The 23,892-nt window shown below is 37.4% G+C and overlaps 1 protein-coding gene across 4 annotated transcripts in view; it reads left to right on the plus strand.

Moving 5' to 3' along the window:
- Dop (drop out) overlaps window positions 1-23,892 on the plus strand; it is a 101,307-nt gene that overhangs the window by 31,729 nt on the left and 45,686 nt on the right. For 3 of the 4 annotated variants that reach the window (XM_064041840.1, XM_064041842.1, XM_064041841.1), the window contains exons 2-5: window positions 1,927-2,015; window positions 4,148-4,222; window positions 19,865-20,001; window positions 22,302-22,377. In XM_064041840.1, the coding sequence (XP_063897910.1) occupies window positions 1,927-2,015; window positions 4,148-4,222; window positions 19,865-20,001; window positions 22,302-22,377 (377 nt within the window). Of the gene's footprint in view, window positions 1-1,926; window positions 2,016-4,147; window positions 4,223-19,864; window positions 20,002-21,227; window positions 21,446-22,301; window positions 22,378-23,892 lie in introns of those variants that run through there. The other variant, XM_064041843.1, reaches the window with a different exon arrangement.

A 23,892-nucleotide genomic window follows, 5' to 3' on the forward strand; every position in this document is an offset into this window, starting at 1 on the left:
AATTGGCAGTCATTAGTTCTGGGCAAGATAATTGTAATATTGTACATGACAGTTTAGTACCAGACTTTTTTCTAAATTAAAACAGCTGGCTCTGTCAAAATCGCGGTCCTAGCGTGAACAAAATTTTGAATTTGGTCTGAGTTTATTTTAGCTAAGTACATAAAAATGTTTGTCCTTCACAATAGGTAATACATAGTAATGATGTAAGTTTATAATTTACAGACATAATTGACTACAATAAGTGATAAATCACACTCAAGAAAACCGCAGACACACTATATCGAAATTATCTTAATCACTTTGTATTCTACGCGATTTACCCAAACATATACAAATACTCTGTTTACATATTAAAAGGATGCTATTTTCTCTTTACGTTTACTTTCAAATACATTATAAAGAGTATCTGAGTAAAGACGTGATTACCATACACAATGTTTTATTGCTGTTTAACTTGTATAAGAATTATCGTAGGTGAGATTAATATTTCAACTTTGTTATTATCCGTTAAGTAAAGGTGTGACGGGAATTATAGTCTAGTTAGGTTTTGAGATGTGTAGGAAGTCACTCTTGCTATGACTGCTACTCAAAATATCTTACAGGAAAATGAAATGAAATTCGTTCGATCATAAGATACTTGTATTTAGATTACATAATATATGATTCAGTCCATTTCAACGAGAACAGTCTACTTTTATTAATAAAAGTGGTCCTTTCACTCAAAAAACAAAAGTTCTAAACGCCATCCATTTCTTTGAGAAAGATAAAATAAGAAGAACTGACGTAGTAAAGAGCTTTAGCAATCTATCTCAACTTTACAGCCTCAGTTGTTTACATTCGATACTCTCCGATGAAATACGACAGTCTACGTAAAAATAAACCGTATTTATTTCCGTAGACTTTAAAAATACCACACTCTTTAAATGTAGTGGGTATTTTTATGATTTGAGAAATTGTATGACGCTCGTTGCGTCATTGGTATAAGATGGGATCATTGAGTAAGGAAAGATCAGCGGAGATGCTATAAGGCAGGTAGGTCAGGCGCCTTCTTCTACGTCAAATGCGTACGGTGAGCATGGCCAAAATGATCAGTTACGAGTGAACTAACGAGGCGTTGGGATTCTTTGAGGCATTTGCCAACGATTTTTGGTATTACAAAACATACGCGGGTTCCAAAGAAGGCGTTTCAGGGCGGAAAAAGTAACGTTCTGTCCCCCCAAGCACACGCATTTTACTTCGCGTTTTGCACGCTACTTTCTTAGGAGAATTTCTGTTATGGCATGTCCGCTAGTTATTTTGCTCTCCATGGACGGGATGAATAATTGTACTAATCTAACGTGTGGGAGACAGCAAGACGCGCCTGAATAATTACGTAATACGTTCACATTTATAATGAACACTAGCTATTTCTCACTGAAGTATTTATTAACCTTTTGAACGCCAATGTCGGCTATAGCCGACATGAGCAAGCGTGCCCTGTGCGCCAACGACGGCTATACTCGACAAAAAACAGGTCGCAGAAAAATACAAAATAAACCTATTAAATCATTACTTTTATGTATTTTTTAGTAGATATTTAATTAAGATTTTCGGGCTTGGCGTACAGGGCATAGGAATACCGATATGGCGTGGCGGTGAAAAGGTGCAGTGGAAAGCGTTTTTAACAAATTCCTTAAAGCACCCGGATACCGGATAGGCACCTATTTTAAATAGCTGTGTTTTAAACTCACTTTACAACTTTTTCACCAAAATCTGTTTAATGTTTTGCCACTTAAAAAGTAAAGTCACTCACTCTTATGATATGTATATCTCAGGATGTTAGAATTAGATTCCGTTAGCGAAACTTATCCATTTAGACGTCCAAGTTCAAACCAAGCAATTCAATCAGTTTTTATTTCTAATAGTATACTATTTGTATTGTTACAGATGCGACAAAAACTCCTCGTTTGTCGAACTTGGTGCGTATGCGCCGGTCCGCGCTCGGGAAGTCGGCACCTACGCTCTCAGTTCACGTCGTGAGTATAAATTGTGTTTATTTATGTTTTCTATTTGTTGGTAAAGGTAAACTGGTGTGTTTGTTGCCTAAAGGTCTCTCAGGTCCTTATTTTAGACGTAATTTTACTCATATTATGTACTTATCTTATGTACTTATCTTATGTACTCCTCTTATGAACTCTCTTATGTACTCCTCTTATGTACTCTCTTAAGTACTCCTCTTATGTAGTACCCTTATGTACTCTCTTAAGTACTCTCTTAAGTACTCTCTTATGTACTCCTCTTATGTACTCCTCTTATGTACTTCTCTTATGTTCTCCTCTTATGTACTTTCTTATGTACTCATAACAATATTTATATTATACTATTATAGTATGGATTTAGTTTACAAGCCATAGAGAAACTACAGAATATTGTTAAGCTCCATATAAGCTCACTTTCAATTGAATAGGCGTGTAACTAGTGAGTCATTACTTGTGATCTTATATCCGAGACTGCTAAGCCGTTATTAATTGACATCTGTATCTGTCTTATGATATTGTTAATGTACGACTTACGGCCTATTCCGGTATTCTATCTATCTGTTTTGTTACTAGAGATAGGATTTAGACGTTACTTGTACGTTACTGCCTTTTTATCGTCCCACTGCTGGGCTGCGGCCTCCTCTCACAAGGAGAAGGATTGAGCATTAATCACCACGCCTGCTCAATGCGGGTTGCTGATTTCAGACTTTATAGTCCAGGTTTCCTCAAGATGTTTTCCTTCACCTTTTTATCAGTCATTGGTGTCTAAGAAATACTTAAAAGTACATTCAAACGTAGAAAAGTTGCATTAGTACTTGCCTGACCTGGAATCGAACCCTCCTCATACTCGAGAGGTTGGTGCTTTACCCACTAGGCCACCACGACTACGGGGCTAATCAAAATCAAAATTCTGTCCATAATAAGGAAATCTAAAGATGGATAGTGTATTGGGAACGACCATAAGAGTATAGATATCACTATCCCTTTCACACAGCGGAACTAAGGTCTCAATATTTTCTACTAAGGCCCTTAGGCTTTATTGGTTTGTAGAAAACACAGTCACGCTGAGTTTCGCACGATGCAGTTTCCTCAATCATGATAGAAAAACAAGAAATAGTAAAGCTACAGGTTTACTTAATTCGAACGAGAATTTTGACGCGTTTAAAATTATTTCTGAACACTTTTTTGATTATTGCTTAGCTAAAAATTGTGGTGTTATTATTGCATAAAGAATATGTATACAAACTTATGAGTAAATAATTAGGGCCCTATAATTTAAGAGTTTCTAAGAACTTTTTACTATCTCATCAGAAGGACTTCTATCTCTGAGGAACTCCAAGATCCACAATAAAGTAGTTCGCAACTTTGCGGTGCTTTCTTCATAACCAAGTTCTTGAAATGCGAAAAGAAATATAAAAAATATTCTGAATACTAAAGCAAAATTAATTTCCAAGAGACTACATCCAATTTTAGCGAGAAAGCACAAAGCTACACCCACTTGAGAACTTTAAATTTTCTCAGAAGCAAACAATTTCTCTAGTGAAGTTCTAGGAATATTTTCTCTAAGACGTGGGTGGAACAACACAATTAATTGGTATTAAGAACCTACAATAGCTGTTGTAGGCGGTTAAGACTTTGAGAAGATCAAAAGGGTAGCCTCGAGGTTTAAGCCTACTTAATAAGAAAACAGTTTCTAAGAAACAATGTGATTTTTTCGACGAATTTGAGGATTAGACAAGTCATGCTTTAGGGCGTTTTTGGCAGATGACGTAGACAAGTGAATGGATAGATTGCGTGAAACATGTAATGAAAGATTTGTGAATTATAGTATGAGAGTTAATGATATATTTTCTAAATGCTAGATCTAGACTATGCTAGGGCTAAATCTAAGGCAAGCTTCGGTTTGGAGTTTTTCTAAGATTGTGTTCAAACCAAATGAACATTAATACTTTTTACATATGTCTTTCATCATCATCATCATCATCATCTCAGCCATAGGACGTCCACTGCTGAACATAGGCCTCCCCCTTAGATCTCCACAGTAACCTGTCTTTACATTTTTAAAAACTTTCTCCAATATCTACAGCCTCTTCTTAGAAACATAAGTAACAGCGCAATGATGTTTGCAGAAGGAGACATGTGCGGTGTCCCGGCGTCCGTCGCGTCTGCCTCCGCCGCCCCCCCACCATAGGCTGTCACTAGTGGTGAGGATTACTTATAAGTGTTACTTACTGTAAACTATTGAGGCACTTAAGTGAAGGTAAACAAGGTGTTTTACAGAAGTACATGTTAAACAGAAAGTGCTGCTTAGCTTAAAGTAATGGATTTTTATTTTATAAATTGGTTCAATGCATTTAGTATCTTCTCATAGATTTATATTTTTTAAACACATTTTATTTTTAAACTAGCAAGATTGTTTGCCTTTAGTTAAGTGTGTATTCAAACGGAGTATAGATCCTTTTAAGGCTTTTTGGTTTGGTTAAATAAGTTAGCATCGCCCTGAAAGATTTAGTATGAAGTGTGGTACCTATAAACTTTCAGCAATTTCTTGTAAAAGTTTTACAACCTAAGATTGGCATAGCGCAATTTTTACTGATACTCCCTGATGATAGGTCTTGATAAGTTTTCTACATGCGTATACGTCCTATGAGCTAACATAAGAGAACTCAAAACAATTCCTCGAATAGATAGCGAAAGTGACTTTCGCGAATTTTATCCATATTATTAAGTGCAATGATCGTGTGGGTTTACGAGAACGGTTAATCAATTCGATAACAAGTTCTTGGGAAAATTAATTGAAGATTAGATTACCTTAATGAGCAATGGTTATAGAGATTGGTAGAAATTAGCTGAGATTGAGCTCAAGAGCGTCTAATGATAGCAAAAAAACGGAAGACAATAGAAATTATAGATGCCTTGCTTTGGCTATCGCTAACAAATTATATCTACTCTAAATGCTTAAAGATCTTGTGAATCAAAGTTTCGTTGAGAGGAAATGTAAATGAATGTCATAATACAAACTCTGTCACGTCATTATATAACACTGAGCTGCTTCCGACAACGGTTTCACCCGCATTGTGGGAACTACTTCGCGCAAACTGGCTGAAAACTAGTCTTATACCTTTTCTCGAAAATTGCCTTTCTAACACTTCCCTTTTTTTTTCAAGTAGGACCTGAGTCTGGACTATATAGTCTGAAATCACCAACCCGCATTGAGCAAACGTGGTGATTAAGGCTTAATCCTACTCCGTGTGAGAGGAGGCCGCAGCCCAGCAGTGGGACGATAAAAAGGCTGTAACCAGGACCTGAGAGGTTCAAACATACAAACTCTTCAGCTTTTATAACATATGTACTAGCTTCCACCCGCGGCTTCGCCCGCGTGGAGTTCGGTATTCGTTTGCAAGAGAATTATTCAAAAGTCCGGGAAAAAAACTATCCTATGTTCTTTCTCAAGGTCAACTCTATGTCTGTACAACATTTTATTCTAATCAGTTCAGTGGTTTAGACGTGAAAGCGTAACAGACAGACAGACAGAGTTACTTTCGCATTTCTATAATATTAGCTGGGATAAGTAAAGATCCGCTACACTAACGTTATTCACAATATAACATAGTATACCTTTTATTAGTAAGAAGGGTATCGTATGTCCTCATAAAACCTCTGTCAACGTTTCTTACGTAGTTTCGAGAAAGTTCCATTGCTGGAGTTTTTAACTCACTGGAGGGACGTTATTCTCGTAGGAGTATAAATCTTAATTTGTTGCGTTCCGTTTAGAGGTTATAAAAGGACGGATAGTTCCTTGCTCCTTTTTAGGATTTGTTTGGTGAAAATCTTGGTACATAGTAGTATTGTCTTTGAAAGGGAATGATGTAGATTTTGGTATTTCTGACGCTGTTGTTTTATGACACCTAATTTCGAATGTTAAAAGAGAGAGGGACAAATGATAAATTATCTCTTACTAGGTACCTACTCTCAGAGAAAACTTCAGCTTCTCTGTTTAAATAAAACTGATTTGAAAGGTTAAGTTTTTATTCTAGCTCTATGTTAGTGAAACATGCACAATTATACGCAATATTAACATTATTTGCTTTTTATTATAGCATAAGCGAGGATTGACGACTATAGAAGTGCTATGAACACTTTATAGATGTTTATGAGTCCATAAAATTGCGGAAGTAAGTAGCCGATGCAGTAGAGTTTATATTTTCCTATTTGTCAGGGACGGTTAAGGGGGACAAGACATGAAAACTCTATACAATTTTCTAAGGAAAAGCAGGTTTTAGTGTAACTCTAACTGGCCTACTGTGTGACCTTTATTTTGGGTCATAAAAAATTGGTTGGAGACCTTGTTATGTTTCTGCATCCCCTTATGTTACTCAATAAAACTTTGCCTCTCTAAAGAACAGACTCTTTGATAAAATATTCTATAGGTAACACATATTATGTAGTCCATAATATAACGTTCTATAGGTAACATATGTATAAAATATTATTATCTCCGTACATATCAATTGACCGGATCTCTTACACCGCAATGACACACTATGTCCTTGCAGTAACCGCGGCACCGCGTAATAGGAAACGTATCAACTTATATAATACCTATTTATTAGCATTACCTAGTCGTTTGGTTGTATACAAGTAGTTTTTACTTAGAGTATATAAGTAACTGGAGACGCTACCGTACTTTCCCTACTGTCAAAGACGCGAAAGTATGAACGCCACTCTCCCGCTTATCTCCATGAGCGCGTCAAGTTTTAGTTTGTCAATTTGCTGCTGTGCCTAAATTGGCAGATATTTTCTCATAGACTCGTGTTCAGCCAGTTACGGATGGTTGAATGTTTTAAGATTTTCAACGCACTATGTCTCAAATAACCTTCCACATTCGATACTTGTCTTATCTGCGAAGAAGTGTTTAAAACTCATCACTGACGTATCCAGATTAAGTGAAGTTACCGCGATACAAAATTACCAAATCATAATCTAAATATATAAAACTCAAAGGTGACTGACTGACATAGTGATCTATCAACGCACAGCTGAAACCACTGGACGGATCGGGCTGAAATTTGGCATGCAGGTAGATGTTATGACGTAGGCATCCGCTAAGAAAGGATTTTGATCAATTCTACCCCCAAGGGGATAAAATAGGGGATGAAAGTTTGTATGAAACTTTGTCAATTTTAAACCGATCGGACTGAGACTTTGCATGCATAAAGCTACTATGGCGTAGGCAACCCTTAAGAAAGGATTTTGATAAATTCCATCCCTAAGGGGATAAAATAGGGGATGAAAGTTTGTATACATCTTCTTAGATTTGTACACGCTAATCTTCCGAACTACTAACCGGATTTCAATGATTTTTTCTTTGTTGTATCAGTATTAAGCCTGGTCAACATATAGGCTATAATTTATCTTCGAAACTTGAAGACCTGATGCAGAACTCCAACAGACCAACAAAACTATAAGAGATACAAAAATGGTGCCATAGCAAAAAATATTTCATGTGATGAGCATTTTCAGCTGAGATAATAAATTTTAAGATCTGGAACACCTGATGTGGAACCCCAAGAGCCCAGCTTCTCTATACCATATACAGGTATGACGTTTTAGCAAAAGTTGTTCAATTTGATAAGCACTTTCTATTGACTTACACAAATTGAAGATCTAAAACACCTGATGTGGAACTCCAGGGGCCCAGCTAGACTATAGCATATAGAGGTATGACGTTTTAGCAAAAGTTGTTCAATCTGACAAGCACTCTCTGTTGACTTATAAAAATTGAACCACACCTACACCTGATATGGAACTCCAGGAGCCCAGCTAGACTAAAGCATATGAAGATATGACGTTTTAGCAAAAGTGGTTCAATCTGATGCACTCTCTATTGACGTATAAACATCGAAAATCTGGAACACCTGATGTGGAACTTCAGGAGCAATACTACACTTGAAATGTATAGAAATGAATGTTATGAAATAGGTATGGTAAAGTAATTAGTCCGTCTTTTAGACACGTATTTTTCTTTTCTCTCTCTCACAAACAAATAATAACGAAGATACAACAACGCTTGAATTCACTGCTTAGTACAAATTTTACATACCTAGACGTGGCGTCACGAGCCCCCACTCTCCGACTTTGTTGCGTTATATCTCATTATTATATTGTATGTCTCTTCCAGACCTCGGGACTATAGAGTTCCGAATTTTTGGGAGGCAAACGCGGGGCCGAAGCCAACTCGCTGAAGCCCTTTTGAGACAACTTTAATGAAATGGTGACACAAAACCGACGATTATCCCTTTATACACCATAGAAATGAACCCAAGGACAATCCCCGGTAGACGTCGTTAAAAAAAGACAATCCCCGGTTTTGTGCTAAAATATTGCTAACTATGGAGGAAAACTACTTGGGCTATTGTGATGGGATGTTAGTGGATGACAATGTACCTATTAGGTACATCTAAAAATGGCAGGTGGAAACTCGCTACCTCACTTACTGGGCCCCCGGGAACCAGTCACTGAATAGCAACAAGAGGGCAACAGGGACATGAGCGGCTGAAGTGTGAGGATACCTCGGCGGATTTTAAACGCAGATTACGCGCTCCCTGTGGGTCACTTACCACGAGGCACCTATCCTCCGAGCAGGGCTACTAACCCTGCTCTAGCGACTCCACTCTGGACGGCCAAGCCAAGCCAGAGGCGTGAGACCTACCCCCGTCATGGTTCACTCCGACCGGCAGGAGATGGGGGACAGTATACTCTCCTTGGAGAACTCAGTATATATAGCCCACCGGGGTCGCTACTCCCCGTCATCAGCCTCAGATGTCCTGCGGTGCTTATATCTTATTATTATTGTCGTTATTATCTCAAGAGCCTTTGTCCCAATTATGTTAGAGTCGACTTCCAGTCACGATGCAACTGAGTACCAGTGTTTTACAAGGAGCGACTGCCTATCTGAGCTCCACAACCCAGTTACCCGCTCAACCCAATACCCCTTGGTAAAACTGGTCAGACTTACTGGCTACCCATAACGACTGCCAAGAATGTTCAATGACAGCCGGAACCTACAGTTTAACATCCCCTCCAAATAACGGTCATTGGTATCCAAAATATACGTAAAAAGTACACATGAACTTAGAAAAGCTGCATTGGCTGGCACTTGCCAGACCTGGAATCAAAGACGCACGCTCATACTTGAGAGATTGGTTCTCTACCCACTAAACCACCACGACTTCCACTAAGTCACCACGACTTTGTCATCTATTTAATGTTTTTTTACGTAATAATACTTGTGTAATATTTTTGCCACACACAAATGCGGACTAATTAGAATCACTACTTTTATCCCTATGGTCACGTCTATTGCGGTTCAGTTCTCAGTGTTTTGTTTAGTCTGCTGTGCTTTTGCTGTTAAATTACAAAAATTAAGTATATAGAACGTTTCTCTTCGGTCCCTTAAAATTCAATATCAGACTATTCAGATCTTTGATTTTGCTGACCCCGTAGTCGCTGGCATAAGGGACAGGATCCGCGTACGAAGTCGCGGGCAACAGCTAGTGATACATATACGTTGTCTTTCACGAAATAATATTTTTTATATCTTCTTCGTACATTATTTTGTTAATTGTCTCAGAAACTCTTCCTCATCATTATCATCATCTCAGCCGTAGGACGTCCACTGCTGAACATAGGCCTCCCCCTTAGATCTCCGCAGATACCTGTTGGAGGCGATTGGAACTCTTTCTATAAATAGAAAAAATCCGCGTTATATCTATACATAACCTTTACTATACAAGTCGTATGGTATTACTTCCACGGTAGCAGTGTTGTCACGGTGTATGCGCACTTGCGCAGACGCACATGTTCCATGTTATTAACACATCGACCCTGAATTATAACGTGATAAATCTGGAAACATCTGGGTGATTTGCGGTTATTGTTACATTATTAATTGCTGTAAAATATGGGAGTATGAACTATATTGATAGATTGGAGGAGGTTACATGTTTTACGTAATAGGTAAAATTCTTCTAAAACACGAGTTAAACCTCCAAAGCTGGAATCGAATTTTGTAATGCTGCTTACAAGACTCTAAGGTGTTCAGAGCTGAGTAATGGAACTTTGCGCTGCTTTGATTGGATCGATTAATACACAATCGATTAATACACAAAAAAGATAGGTACTTTAGAATTTGCCAAGAACCCTACATTTCATCATCCTCCTGCCAATATCCCAATTTTATTTGTGGTCGCCGTAGTAAGTTTTCTCCTTCCATACTTTTTTATCTGCCGTCATCTCCAGAGTAACAAAACCCCTACATTTATGCATCTGAAATACCCCTCCATCTTCACTGCCATGTATCATGCTATCATGTGCAACATCTTCATCATGTTTCAATACCTCAATTAAGACGACAGTCCCCATACATAGGTTGACAAGCAATAGACATTGTTTCTTCCATTCCCATATAAAAATGCTAATGTTTACGAATAAGGCTGTTTTTCTACAGTCGCCATGGCTGTGTTGAAAAACTGTCCTACTTACTATATAAGGTGAAACATGTGGTTTTCATTGTCGTTGCATCATTTCTTGTTACCTCACTATCAGGCTGATGACTAACTCTGGTCTGCAAATTTTGAGGCTTGAAGAGAGAAAAAAATGTGAAGTCAGCAGGACATGTGATGAGAAAGTGTGAATAAGAAAGGTGGATGGAAAGGTAACAGTGCAAGAAGGAGAAGAAGTCATTATTAGTATTACGCCTTTCTTTGTGGGTGAAGTAGAGGGAGTGTCAAACTCTTATAAATCAAAACATACTTATGTGTCCATGGATGCGATAACACTTCCAAACAATCCCGAAGCAAGGTTTTAAGATCTTTTTTTTTTCGGGAGTCTTTGCTTATTTACTATTTCTCATAGTTTTCGAAGAACCAAACTGTTACCGTGTACAAATTCATACTTCACAGCATATATCCTTGAAGTGTATAACAGTAATCGCGCATTGTAAACGGCTGCCAGCATCGGTTCAACAATAAACGTTGTTATGTAACTTACGTAACTGATTACGTGACGGTTAAGGTCAAGCGTGAACCGTAGTCCGTACTTGAGGAAACGGTGCTAATTGCTGCTTCGTTAATTTTTTAATTAAAGGCTGGATTGAAGACTGCATTCTTGGACTAGTGGTAGGAAGAGAGGTTACTGAGTTGCAGGCCTTGGTTCGGTCGTTCAGTCTGAGTTAGTTGGTAACTTTGAGCATATGTACAGGCTTTTATTATTACGTATGGATTTGCATCCAGTTCGCAGGAAGGTCAGGGAAACCCCTGTTATACGAGAGAAAATGTATTGCCGATTATATGACGGGGTTTTTTGACAAGTGTCAAATCTTGGTTGTGTTGTAAGCACACCTCCAAAGTAAATACCAGTAGGTATATGATAAGATTACAATGTTAAAGATAATTGTTGACGTAATATTTTAATTAGGCGCACCCACTTGGCACTTTTGAAGTCATTTGATTTGGTTTGTTGAGCTCGGAAGTTGGTAACTACTTGCGGCCTAGTTTCCGAATATTGCCTAAGTTTATATTGTGTGCTGAGATATCTTTATAAGTTTACTTTAAGGGTTTTGAAGTAACATTAAGAAGAGGAAGTAAATACAGATAATATTCACAAGAAGGTCAGGGTAAAAGCTTCAGCCAAAAAGGTTGACTGCTTGACAAAGGCAAAGGGGATTGGCGCAAACTCACCACGCTGGGCATGCAAGTTGGTGATAAAAGCATAGGTACATATGAGATATGGGACCAGCTATACCTTATGTTTCTGAAAGAAACCACACATATTCACAGACACCAACACACAACCAGACAGATTATACACCTTCGCGTGACAGCTTAAATAAATCAAACAACAGAACCGCGTAAAGATCGCGCCAAAATTAACGCCAATAAAATCTCAAGCATACTCCGACGCGCACAGAAATACATATTTACGTCCATCGCATGATCGTGGACTATTATCTCCAAGAATCTCCACATTGTTACGCGTCAGTCGCAGAACTAAAATAAACAAGTATGTAATACCGGTAATACTCAGACGATGCGTTGTGTTTAAATCTAGACGGATTTGTCAAATGATACAAATTCCACTAGTCTGCTGATTCAGATTTGGTGTTAATTCTTGAAAAAGGATCACTAATTTGGCAAAATACAATGTGCATTTGGGAAAAAAGTGACCCCCTTTTAGGAGAGCCTTTTCCTTACAAGGTTGAAGGTCGGCTTCCAGTCTAATCAGATGCAGCTGAATACTAGTTTTTTTTCATGAGAACCCAATACCCCATGATATGTATCCCCTATGTAAGTTCGAAAATATACTTTAAACAATTAAGTATTTGCCCTCACAGATTCTGATAAACACCTTAAAAACAGTTATTGTTACGGCTCATATTAAAAGGCGATGAATCATAACGGTGACCAAGGGCTTGGCCTTTCAGGGTTTTGATGACCTTGTCTTCGATTTTTGCACTGTATTTCCCTATTATATGACGTTACAGAAATGTCTATGTGGAAGAAGAAGACATGATTTGCCGACTCCGAAAAATTTAGGATAAAGGCAGGAGGATGATGATGGCATATTTTTATAAATGCTGACGAAAAAACTTGCATCAGGTTTGAACCTATGACTTTTGATGAAATGCTAGTAAAAAATATTAAATGACAATATGAAATGAAACACAAATTAGTACTGAATAGAATCTTGGAAGTAAAAAATAAGATATTGCTTCGGTTGCCAATAGTTTTGAGAAACGCACAAAAAAGCTTTTTATAGACTCATTTTCGTAAGAAATAAAGTATGCGATAAACGAAATAGACTTTTTTCTTTTTCGTTGTAATGTCGTCAGTAAAAAATAATTTAAGGCCTATCAAAAAGTATTACAACTTGGTGAAGTGACGCGTGACTGAATCATACGTTTTTATTTTATTTATTTAGAAACATAAGTATAATGTCGGGACACTTTTTCACCGGGACCTCAGATTCGGCAGTCCGGCTTGGTGACCATTGCGCCATAGAGGTCGTCAGTATCTACCATATTTTTTGAGTCTACGATGTATTTATTTGCGGATACACCATCCAAAAGTATCATATCAAGAACTTTAGAACTGAGGCCGCATTTGACCTTATAATACTAATAGCGTTATGGGAATGTTTGCCACAATCTTGGCATGCTACCCGAATTGGTTACGGCCCATACACAAGCCTGTGAGGGGCAATTGATTTGGAAACCCATTCCCACTATAGACTATACGAAGAAGTAGATAGACTGGCTCGAATTCCGTAGTAGTTTGATGATTTCCCATCCTTTAAATGAGCCAATTAACTTCCCAAAATCAAGATAAATCCGCATCATTAACGTTTTTTTCCCTCGATTTGAAGATTACCGTAAATGATCTTCTGTGTCTTTCAAAGCAGTATTTATATCATCATGTCACCTCTATATTACCTTGAGTTTGTCCTCTCTATCAGTCATCAGATATCAATTTACTGTCTGTTTATAAACAGGCTTGCAATATAAAATCTGACCTAAAAGACGTCACAAAGTTTATTTTGATATTTAACCGACTTAAAATTTGGAGGTTCGTGTCACTTTGTGATCGTGAAATAGCCATCTTAATTAGTGTTGAAATTACTATATGTAAATGAATTATAATAAACCTAGAAAAATTTGGCGCGGCATCTGAAGGTCAATTTTTAAAGGACTAAGCTCGGGCACCATACTTATACATAATCAAGTAAATGACCTAAAAGTAATTAATATGATAATTAGCTATGTAGTAAAAACTTCATTACCAGTATTTGTAACAGACTTCCCAAAAAGGAGCGAAACTGCTAAAATAAAACGCATTTATGAAATATCATCTGCCTTCTCCCAACAACTATGTTGGGATCGGCTTCCATTCTAACCAAATGCAGCTAACTACCAATGTTTTGCAAGGAGCGACTGCCTATCTGACATCCTCAATCCAGTTACCCGGGCAGCCTAATTCTCCTACGCAAGACTGGTTGTCAGACTTACCGGCTTCTACCCGTAACGACTGCCAAAGATGTTCAATCACATTTATTAATTTAATACATAGTTAGCCATCAGTTAACAAGCGTAGACTTAATGGCACTGCTAATCGATCAACGATGTCCATTTAACCTTAGTTCAGTCGGCCAATTAAATGCAATACCAGCTTCATAAATACAACTGTTGTGTTTGCCATTGATTACTTCCTATGGTTTTATGATAGGCTCGGTAACAGGCGTAGGTAATAAGGCTCGTTGAGAATATGACTATATCGTTTTCTTGCAGTAAGATTTCACATTGATATATATACCTTGTGGATTTATGGTATTATCAAGGCATGGAGCTTCTTAACAATGAGTCGTTTTTTATATAAATAATTTTAAGTTAGCTATAATTTTCACTCTTTGTTTTGTTCCATAAAGTCACTATTACGCAAATTCGGAGTGACAAAGTTTTTGGACGACAACTGTACTTCGTAGTCATAGTTTACTTTCTGACATTAAAGTTCTATTGTGAAAATGCAACAAAACAAACCTCACAGTTTATATTTTGTATTCCACATAGAACGTCGGATTAGTCATTGAAACACCAAGTTTATTACCTGTCTACGTAATATTGTACGAGAGTGATCTTAAGCCGGGTCTAATTTTGTGTCAACAGTGTGTCAATGCTAATTATCGTCATCCTACTGCCATTATTCCAATTTTATTTGGGGTCGGCGCGGGCGCAGCGTTTTTTCTCCTTCCATACTCTTCTATCTGCCATCATCTCACCATCATTTCTAACCATCTGCAGTTTATTGTCAATAGTGTATCTTCAAATGAGTCCCGCTATGCGTGCAGCGTGAGAGAGATAAAACCCACCATGTTCCTTCTTAAGCCATTATGTACCATTGTGGCCGCGGTAACTCTTTCGAACAATATTGCAGCACGTTACACCGGTCTGGACTCGGCTTTACGACTCTCGCAAGAATGGAAGGGCATGCAGAACTATTGTTAGACGACCTGACTGCGACTTTATAACCCTTTCAAAGACTTAATAAGGTGTTAGATAAATGAGATTGTGTCTTGGTTCGGTTTAATGTTGTCTTTTACAGTACAGTAGTAGAAATATGCAGATTTATTTATAGTTTTAATGTCCTTCATTCTCCTTGCATACGGTTTTGAATGTTCTTATTGTGTTATGATGTATTTCCACGGGTATCTTAGTTTGAGAATTGTGGTGTTGTAATTGATAGATTTTAATTCGTCTCTCGACCAAAACCTCAGAGGATTTTTCCGACCCTGATCTTCAACCTTTGCGCGTACCTGTGCTCCAAAATTAGTTATAAGTTCTTCACCTTATATGCGATAATTACTTATCTTTATTTTAAACTCTTTAGCACTTATGATTGTCCTTAACCAAACTTAGTAAATGGCCTGTATACAATTACAAACAAATACCCACATGGTTGCCCTAAGCTCGTTAAGTGGTATCGCGTCACGGCCCGTTTAATAGTCCACTTATGACTGTTTACATACAAGCCGATACAGGGCTGTTAACTAGTCGTGATTTATTGCTTACCTTTAGTGAAAATCTGTACGTAAGCCTTGTTTATTGGTATCTGGTTTTATGAAATATGTATTTTTTATGAAGGTAAGGTCTAAGCGGCTCTCGTTACGGTATGCTTTAGAAGCTAAACTATGTAAAAAAATAGTTTAGCGTAAAAACGAAGTTTGTAAGCAAGCGGCTCTCGCTACGGTATGTAAGCTAAACTGTTCGCAAAATTCTGTCAGTATTAGAATACTTTGATTCTGTATTTCGTACGGGAATGCAATCGGCATGCAACAGTCTATTATTGAAACACTAGAGTCTAGCCATTTCCCATGATTTTTCTTGCGTACCCAGGCAACTACTTCCCATACCCAGGCTCACAAATAAATTGGCTTCCTACTAGTAAATTAATTCGGTTCACCAGAACCAGACATGAGATCACCCATGTCTCACCCATGATGTCCATGTCATGAGATTACTCAAGAACTTCTCTATAACTCTTAATGCTATTAATTGGTATTGAAATATAGACAAGGGCCTTATATGGGAAAACAATTAGATCTATACCTCATGCTTAGATATTCTTCTGTTTTAACAGAACCTTTATATCTAGTTATAAAACGGCCTCTATGTCCGTTAACTTCCGGCCTCGTCTGATAACCCTGACTTAACGACAGTAATTGTTTATCCGTCTTTGCGTTATCTATCTCCTAAACTTTTCCACTTGGATATTGTAAGCTAGTTGACGAGTTTTTGGAACTGGTTTGTTTTGGGTGTCGAAAGTTAGTTTCTTTTAAGTGTTTTTGAATTTCTCGTATTGTTTGATAGGTTTTGAGACAGGTGTTGTAAATAAAGTTTTATAGTTGACTAGATTCCTTACAAAACATTGGTGCTCAGTTGCATCTGGTTAGACTGGAAGCCGACCCCAACATAGTTGGAAAAAGGTTAGTTGACTAGATTTTGCTCGCGACTTCGTCCATGTCCGGAGAGAAATCTACGTTCTGCATGCGTCTAAGGTAGTCTATTTCCGTCTTCGGAGTAAAATTTTTTCGTGCCATATCGCGATCTGTTTAGCTGTTTTCGGAAGATTAACAAACTTATTTACTTTCGCTGCTATCTGCGATCAGATCTAATCTTCAATACATTTCATCACCAGCTTCTACAATGATGTACAGCTAACAAATGAACAAACGTTGTTATATTTTTTTCTCATAAACAAAAAAACCTGCATTATGTATAACAGAGCGAGTTCCTACATAAAAACAATAACAAACGTGATGGACTGTTATGGGCTTATGACTCATGAAGTCAAAGATCTGTCAAGGTGAAGATTGTAATAAAAAAATGTAGGTATATGTGCTCCATCTTTGTTATATTATCGCTGTGGATAATTGAAACTTTGTGGTTTTTGGGGTTCCGTACAAAAATGTAAAACGGGACCGTATTGCTTAGACTTCGCTTCCCGTCTGTTCGTCCGTCCGTCCGTCCGTTTGTCACCAAACTGTAGGTACCTTAAGACCCGTGATAGCTAGACAGTTCAGCTTTTTACAGATTATGTATTATTGTTGCCGCTATAACAGGAAATAATAGGATAACTAGAATAAAATAACAATTTTAAGGCGCTTCCGTACGACAAACGTGATATTTTGTACGGACGGAACCTCCGTACCGAATCGGTTTTTTTATATAGTCCAATATTATATAGTTTTTGGTCTTGTCTTAAATTGGTTAGTATAGGAAGTGAATTAAGAGGCCTGCCTTTTGTGCATGTGATTGCGATTTCAAATCTGGTAGCTACTTAGTAGTTTTATATGATGCTTTACTTTATATCTTAATTGTTTAAATAATTCTAATGATTATGAAATAAATATATCAAGCAATAGCTATAGGTAAAGCGTAATGCTTAAAAGAGAGAAATATATTTGTATATTTTTTAAATACATTCTGTATTCTGACATAGCAATCTTTGAGGCGGACATAGATTACCTCCTAAGTAACTAATTAAATAGTAACAAAGATATCTGTATAGATAAATCTATATTTATCAATATATGAGTTAGTTAATTGCTTTATCTTATAACCGCGTCTTATCCGTTACGCCTAATTGGGACCAATATTTAATTACTTAGATAATAACCCGTGGGGTGATTGATAATAATAACCGTTAGTAAACATACACTTGATAATACTGTAATGCTGAACGGAATAACATAATCTCCGAATTGAGACTCCTCCTTTTTTAGAAGTCAGTTAGGTAAAATAGGGCAATCATCCTTCATCATCCTCCGAGCCTTTTCCCCAACTATGTTGGGGTCGGCTTTCAGTCTAACCGGATGTAGCTGGGTACTAGTGCTTTACAAGGAGCGACTGCCCTATCTGACTCCCTCAACCCAGTTACCCGGGCAACCATATACCCCTTGGTTAGACGTTGGTGACTTGGTTAGGTAAAATAGGGTAATTAATATGTTAGTTCATTTCTTTAGCACCACTTGTAAGGAAAGGAGGATTTTGTTTTCTGTCTAATTGAAAACCTTTTTCTTTTTCTGAAGTCTACTTAAAATGTATGAAATATCTCAAGTTTTAACTTAAAACAAAGCCGAATAAAAATAAAACAAGTACAATTTTCCAAGTCTCAAATAACACAGATGTTATTATCTTTCTGAACTAAAGCAGAAGTCGGTTGTTATTTTAAAACATCTTCTTTGAACCGTTACAAATGTCTCCGCCTTCCTTTTTCTTACAAAGTTTGCGTTTTCATTGTGTTTTTATTAAGCTTTTGTATAACCACATGACCTTCAAAAGGTAAAGCGTATTTAAAAGTGATTTCTGTACCTGAATATAAAAAAAAAGTTCCATTAAATCATAGATCAAGCTAATAAAATGCAAATCTTCATCATCTGCCTAGCCATTTCTCAACTTTGTTGAGGTCGGCTTCCAGTCTTATCTGCACCGGCAGCTGAGTACCAGTGTTTAAGATGGTCAAGTACAAAAATGACAAAATGTGTCTATTTCATTCGGGCTTAGTGTAGCTTATAGTGAAACAATGTTTTAACTCAGTTCGGTACTTTCGAAGCCTATGCCATGGAAATAAGCAATCGAACAATCAAAACATTTCTTTTTTTAACGGTTTTATTTAGCTCACCCCGTTTGTTTTATTTATTTTTATACCACGTGTAACGCTGAAAAAGCTAAACAGCTCATTAAGTCTTTAATATTTCTCTCTAAGGATTCGAGAGGGGATTCGAGGTTCTGCTCATTTAAAGCTACACATTATGTATAGATAAATGTAAAGATATTAATCTTTCTACTCAGTATCTCCACGTGGGCCATGATCTAAAAGGCATTGTACTCCAAACCAAACAAGTTTCTCCTTACACGTAATGATTGGTACAGCCGTACAGGCCAGATGTTTTATGTACTGATAAACTAGCAAAAAATGCCCATTTAATTTTTTTGCAGTATCGAAGTGTGATGACAGAAGGCCCACTTTTTATAAGTGCCTTTAAGTACGGATGGTTTGTTTGTGTAGGGCAGAGACGTTAGTAATTTATTGATTACCTATTTAATCAGTGACAGATTAAAAAAATACTGTAATAAATCTGAGTACATAGTTTGTTTTGTCAACGCGGATATTGCAGGTCGAATTAAAAAACAAATTCAGCGATCATTAATCGGGGGCAGCTATGGACTACTTTTGGTTCACATGTGCATAGTAGTGCCATCAGGATGCGATCGAAACCGCTGGCTAAAGCTAGTTTTAATTAAGTATACAGTGATACTTCTGTACCTCCATCTATTCTATAAACAATCCACGGGTTCGCCTCCATGGTGTGCCGTTATGTGGAAACGTGATGGTAAATAAAAAATATACATAAAGCATCGATTATTTTGTGGCTATGTCGTTAATGATATAATTTTTTTGGCTCACTTCCAAGTAGGTGAGATTGGAATTGGCTATTTCTTGTAAGTTATTGCGAAAACAAAATAGTATCGTTGTATTTCTGTGAAATTGCGTTTTCTTAAGTGTTCACTCATTGTCAAAGGTACCAATGGCATGTCTCAATTAGATAGAACATACCTCAGAGATCACCTTTAGAAAACCAGTTAATATCTATACCAATTTATACCCTAAAGAAGACATTCAGCAGTTATATTCAGACCTTACCTCTAGTATCCAATGCGCGAAGAAGTTATCTGACACAGCTTCCCCCACATGCAACAAAATGTTCATTCAATAACCTATCTTCTCTTCCAGGTCGGATCAGGTCGGTGCAGCTCTCCAGGCACGGGTCCCCTCTCTCCAGCCGAGGGTCCCCGCTGGCCACACGTGCATCATCCTCATCCTCTGCACCATGCTCTCCTGTCCTCCAGTGTTAAACGAGGGAAGGAGCTGTGAGTATCTTGGAGTAACCAAGCTTTTTGCTAATTTTGGAAAAGGGGCTTACATCGGTTGATTTTTGCCGTGCGGCTTAGGTCATAATTAAAGGCTATCCTACTTTAATTTACTTTGGGACAGGATTTTCGTCACACAGCAAAAATCATATGGATGTATTTACCCTTATAAATCTTGAGGGTTTTGATTGGGAAGATTCTGGCTGATTGTAGACTAAGCAAAATGCCATCAGACTCATGAACTAGAATCACGTGCGGAGTTCTGTTTTTTTTTGGGTATTCACATACCGAAGCTCCGAATCTTGAGAAATGCTACCCAATCAAATTCTTTAAAATCGGGACTTACAACGAAGGCCTATTAGAACGATACTCACGATCTATGATTGAGTATGGTTCCATATTGGTTAAATTACGGAATCAAGGTCTTGTTTGGTTTTTTGAAGTATACTCTGCTAATCTTACAATGGTGAAACGGTAGTACTTTTTTACAGGTTTTTAGGTACAATTCCGGCATTTTTTTCTTACACAAGGTTTCCTCTTCTGCGCGAAGGTGTAATCTGCTCTGACTATACCTTGTTTATTATTATATTCTTCCCTCTTTCTGTATAACATTCTGTTTCATGTACGGCGACATTGGACAAACTACAAGTTCAGGTTTTTCTAGATAGGATCAGTAGAAATCCATATATAATCGACACGATTTATTATATCATTCAGAATCTGATTATTTTGTTCTGCTCTAGGCAATTTAGCGGCATCACCATCTTTTTCTATTTTTGCATGCCATGGATTTGCATGTCATGGTCATACATCTGTCTGCCATTCTTTTTCACTCTTAGAATCATTTTTACTATCAGAAGTTACCAAATTCTTTAGAAAGAAACGAATGTCTTGGACTGCGATAAGTTACTTAATGACCAAGTCAATTTTCATTTACATTCTTACGTCTATCTCTTCATTCTTTTGAACCTTATCTTCAAATGTCTTTGGAGGTTTTAACCACGCATCGTGACACCTTATCTGAATATATCATGTCACGGATTTCGTTATTTTTGTTCCTAAAAAAGGCTATGTTAGGATGCCTAACCAGCTATACATTATTGGGTATAATTGCACATTGTTATGATGGCATATCTTGAAGCCCTGTCATAGATATTAAACAGTTAGCTTAAAAAAAAAGTATTGTGATATCAAAACAGAGCAGTCAGAACTGTGCAATTAAGACCTAATCTGTGTAGCCAGATATACAGTACACCAGATCATATTCCGAAAAGAGATGGTGCTACTCACATAATAGCTTCGTCTCTTTCTCGCACTGGTACATGCATAACTATTATTTCTCACAATACATCTATCACTTTGAAGAAGTTTAATTGAGAAACAGAATTGTCTAATGTCCCATTTGTGTTGCCTACATGTCTAACCGACTTAGAACTAAGGATATGTAAGTATATTTGTACTGTACATCATCATCATCCTCCTGCTCTTATCCTAATTTTATTTGGTACCCGCACAGTATGTTTTCTTCCTCCATACTCTTCTGTCTGCCGTCATCTCACAACTAACATTCTTTATAAACATGTCGATTTTCACACAATCCATCCATCGTTTCTTTGGTCGTTCCCGTCCTCATCCATGCTCATGACTTTCCTCACAACATGATCCTCATTCCTCTGCATCACAGCAGTACATGCCTATATTTGTATTGTACATATCCTATTATTTGTTGTCGTAATTGGTTGTCTGTTTGTTGTTTGTATTCATTAGGAAACATAGTTATATTTCCTCATCAGTTCCTTCTACGAGGAAAATGAAATTATACCCTTTCTGTCCTTGGATGTTTATTAAGGAACTTGAGATTTTTTGCAGCCGAATGCTTAGAAACTCCTCTTTAGGTAAAAAGAGATGAGGTTGTCTAGATTTTCCCTGTTTTTTTTAATCACATTTTTAATGTTACAAAAAGTTCCTATTATGGCCATGGTGTCTAATATTGTGACGACTGAGTTGTAATAAACCTTATGAACAAAAATAAAACCGCTAGTTTTCCTCGATGAATAAAACGTTCATCATGTTCACGGACAATAGAAACGTTTGTTTTAAGAAAACTAACGTTTATTTTGTCGTTGTACTTGGACCGGAGATTTAGCCTAAGTGGCTGGTTAATATTTTTTTGTTAAAAATCACCAACCTATCTTCATAAAGTAGCGTTGTCTTTTTCCTGTTCCCAATAATCACCATACACAAATTGCTTTATATGTATTTTGTTAATGTGTTTCTAATGTATGTTTGTCTGTGTACAGCGATGGTCGCAGGTGGTCGGTGGCTTCGCTCCCCTCCTCCGGCTACGGGACCACTCCGGGCAGCTCTAGTCTTTCGGTAAGTCTATAATATTTCTTAATTCATTATCGTACTAAATGTGTTGAATCTAAAGCCGTAGACGTCTATCATCATTTAACTATGCTTCTCTGAAGTTGACAGCAGTTGTAAGTTGTTTGACAAGAAATAGAAGCACTATTATCATGAACATTATCGCCCATTTTCTATTACTTGTCGCGTTAAGTAAGCTGAGCTCTCAGCGGTTGATTTGTCATGGTTTAGCCATGCTTGCTGAACTATTTTGCCATGCCTGTGGATTGGTGACCATTCACTGCACACTGAGATAAGGATTATAATATGAAGCTGTAGTGTCATTTGTTTTTACGGGTTATGTGAGCTTGCCAGTTTTTTCCTCAGTCAGAAGTAGGAATTTTCACATAAAATATATGCTGGTAATAACAGAAAGTTCACTTCAACATAATTAGAAAAAGTTTGGGCTTGTGCTACTGACTCATATAATAATGTTATCAAATAAATTGTGTGTCGTGTCGATTAGCGAAATACTATAAATAGCTGTGATCATACGTGACGCTAATGTTATTCGTCGATTTTTGGAATTCACGTGAATTCTTCAATGTAATCACGGGTGCTAGAGCTGATATCTATTTGAAAATCATTGACATATCAATTTTCAGTGAATAAATAATTTTTCACTTCCATTCAGTAGTGTCGGAGTATTTACAAGGTAAACAAAAAAACAACCTGTTTATCGATTCTAGTATCGATTTCGTACCTACATTTTAATCTCTACGGAGGTTGAACCAGCGTGCATATTGTCAGCAAGAATGAACCCAGACTTCTGACTATTACGGAAACTTCCAAAACTCCATTTTGTTTCAACCACTATTCAAATCCAATTCATCATGTTTGATGCACTTCCTGAAATCTGACAAACCGGACAATCCTAAGTTCCTATACGAAACACATGTGTAAAATATGCTAATTTCCCAGTACAATGATTCATTAGCCACAAAACTAATTACAAACCGCGGTGACACACAACATGTGCCCACTTTAATACGTTCGCCAAACAATTCCGTGAAACTGAATACTATTCTCACGGAGTAAAGAAAGAGCGGAAACGCCAAAATGCAGGTAGGTCACACGCTTTCTTCTAGGTCAAATACTTACGATGAGTGTCCAAAACGGTCAGTTACGAGCTAACGATGGGTTCGGGTTCTTTGGGACATCTGTCAACGATTTTTGGTATTACAAAATGGGCGGGTCCAAAGAAGGAGTATAAGGGCAGAGACAGTAATATTCCTTGCCCCCCGCACACCCGCATTTTGGCGCGCTACTTTTTTGGGAGATTTTCTGAAATGACATATCCGCTTGTTATTTTGAACTCCGTGAGTCTTCTATTGTTATTACCACGCTTTCTCTTATGAAAGGGTAATAGATTATCTTGCTAAGGAGATTTAGCTGTTTTTTCGCTATATCATTCTTGGTCTAGTCATTAGATTTGGATGTGGAATTCTCGTAATTGGCTGTTTGGGTACTTTTTTGTGATCGATA

Source organism: Helicoverpa armigera, chromosome 26 (genome assembly GCF_030705265.1).
Source record: "Helicoverpa armigera isolate CAAS_96S chromosome 26, ASM3070526v1, whole genome shotgun sequence".
Taxonomy (NCBI): domain Eukaryota; kingdom Metazoa; phylum Arthropoda; class Insecta; order Lepidoptera; family Noctuidae; genus Helicoverpa; species Helicoverpa armigera.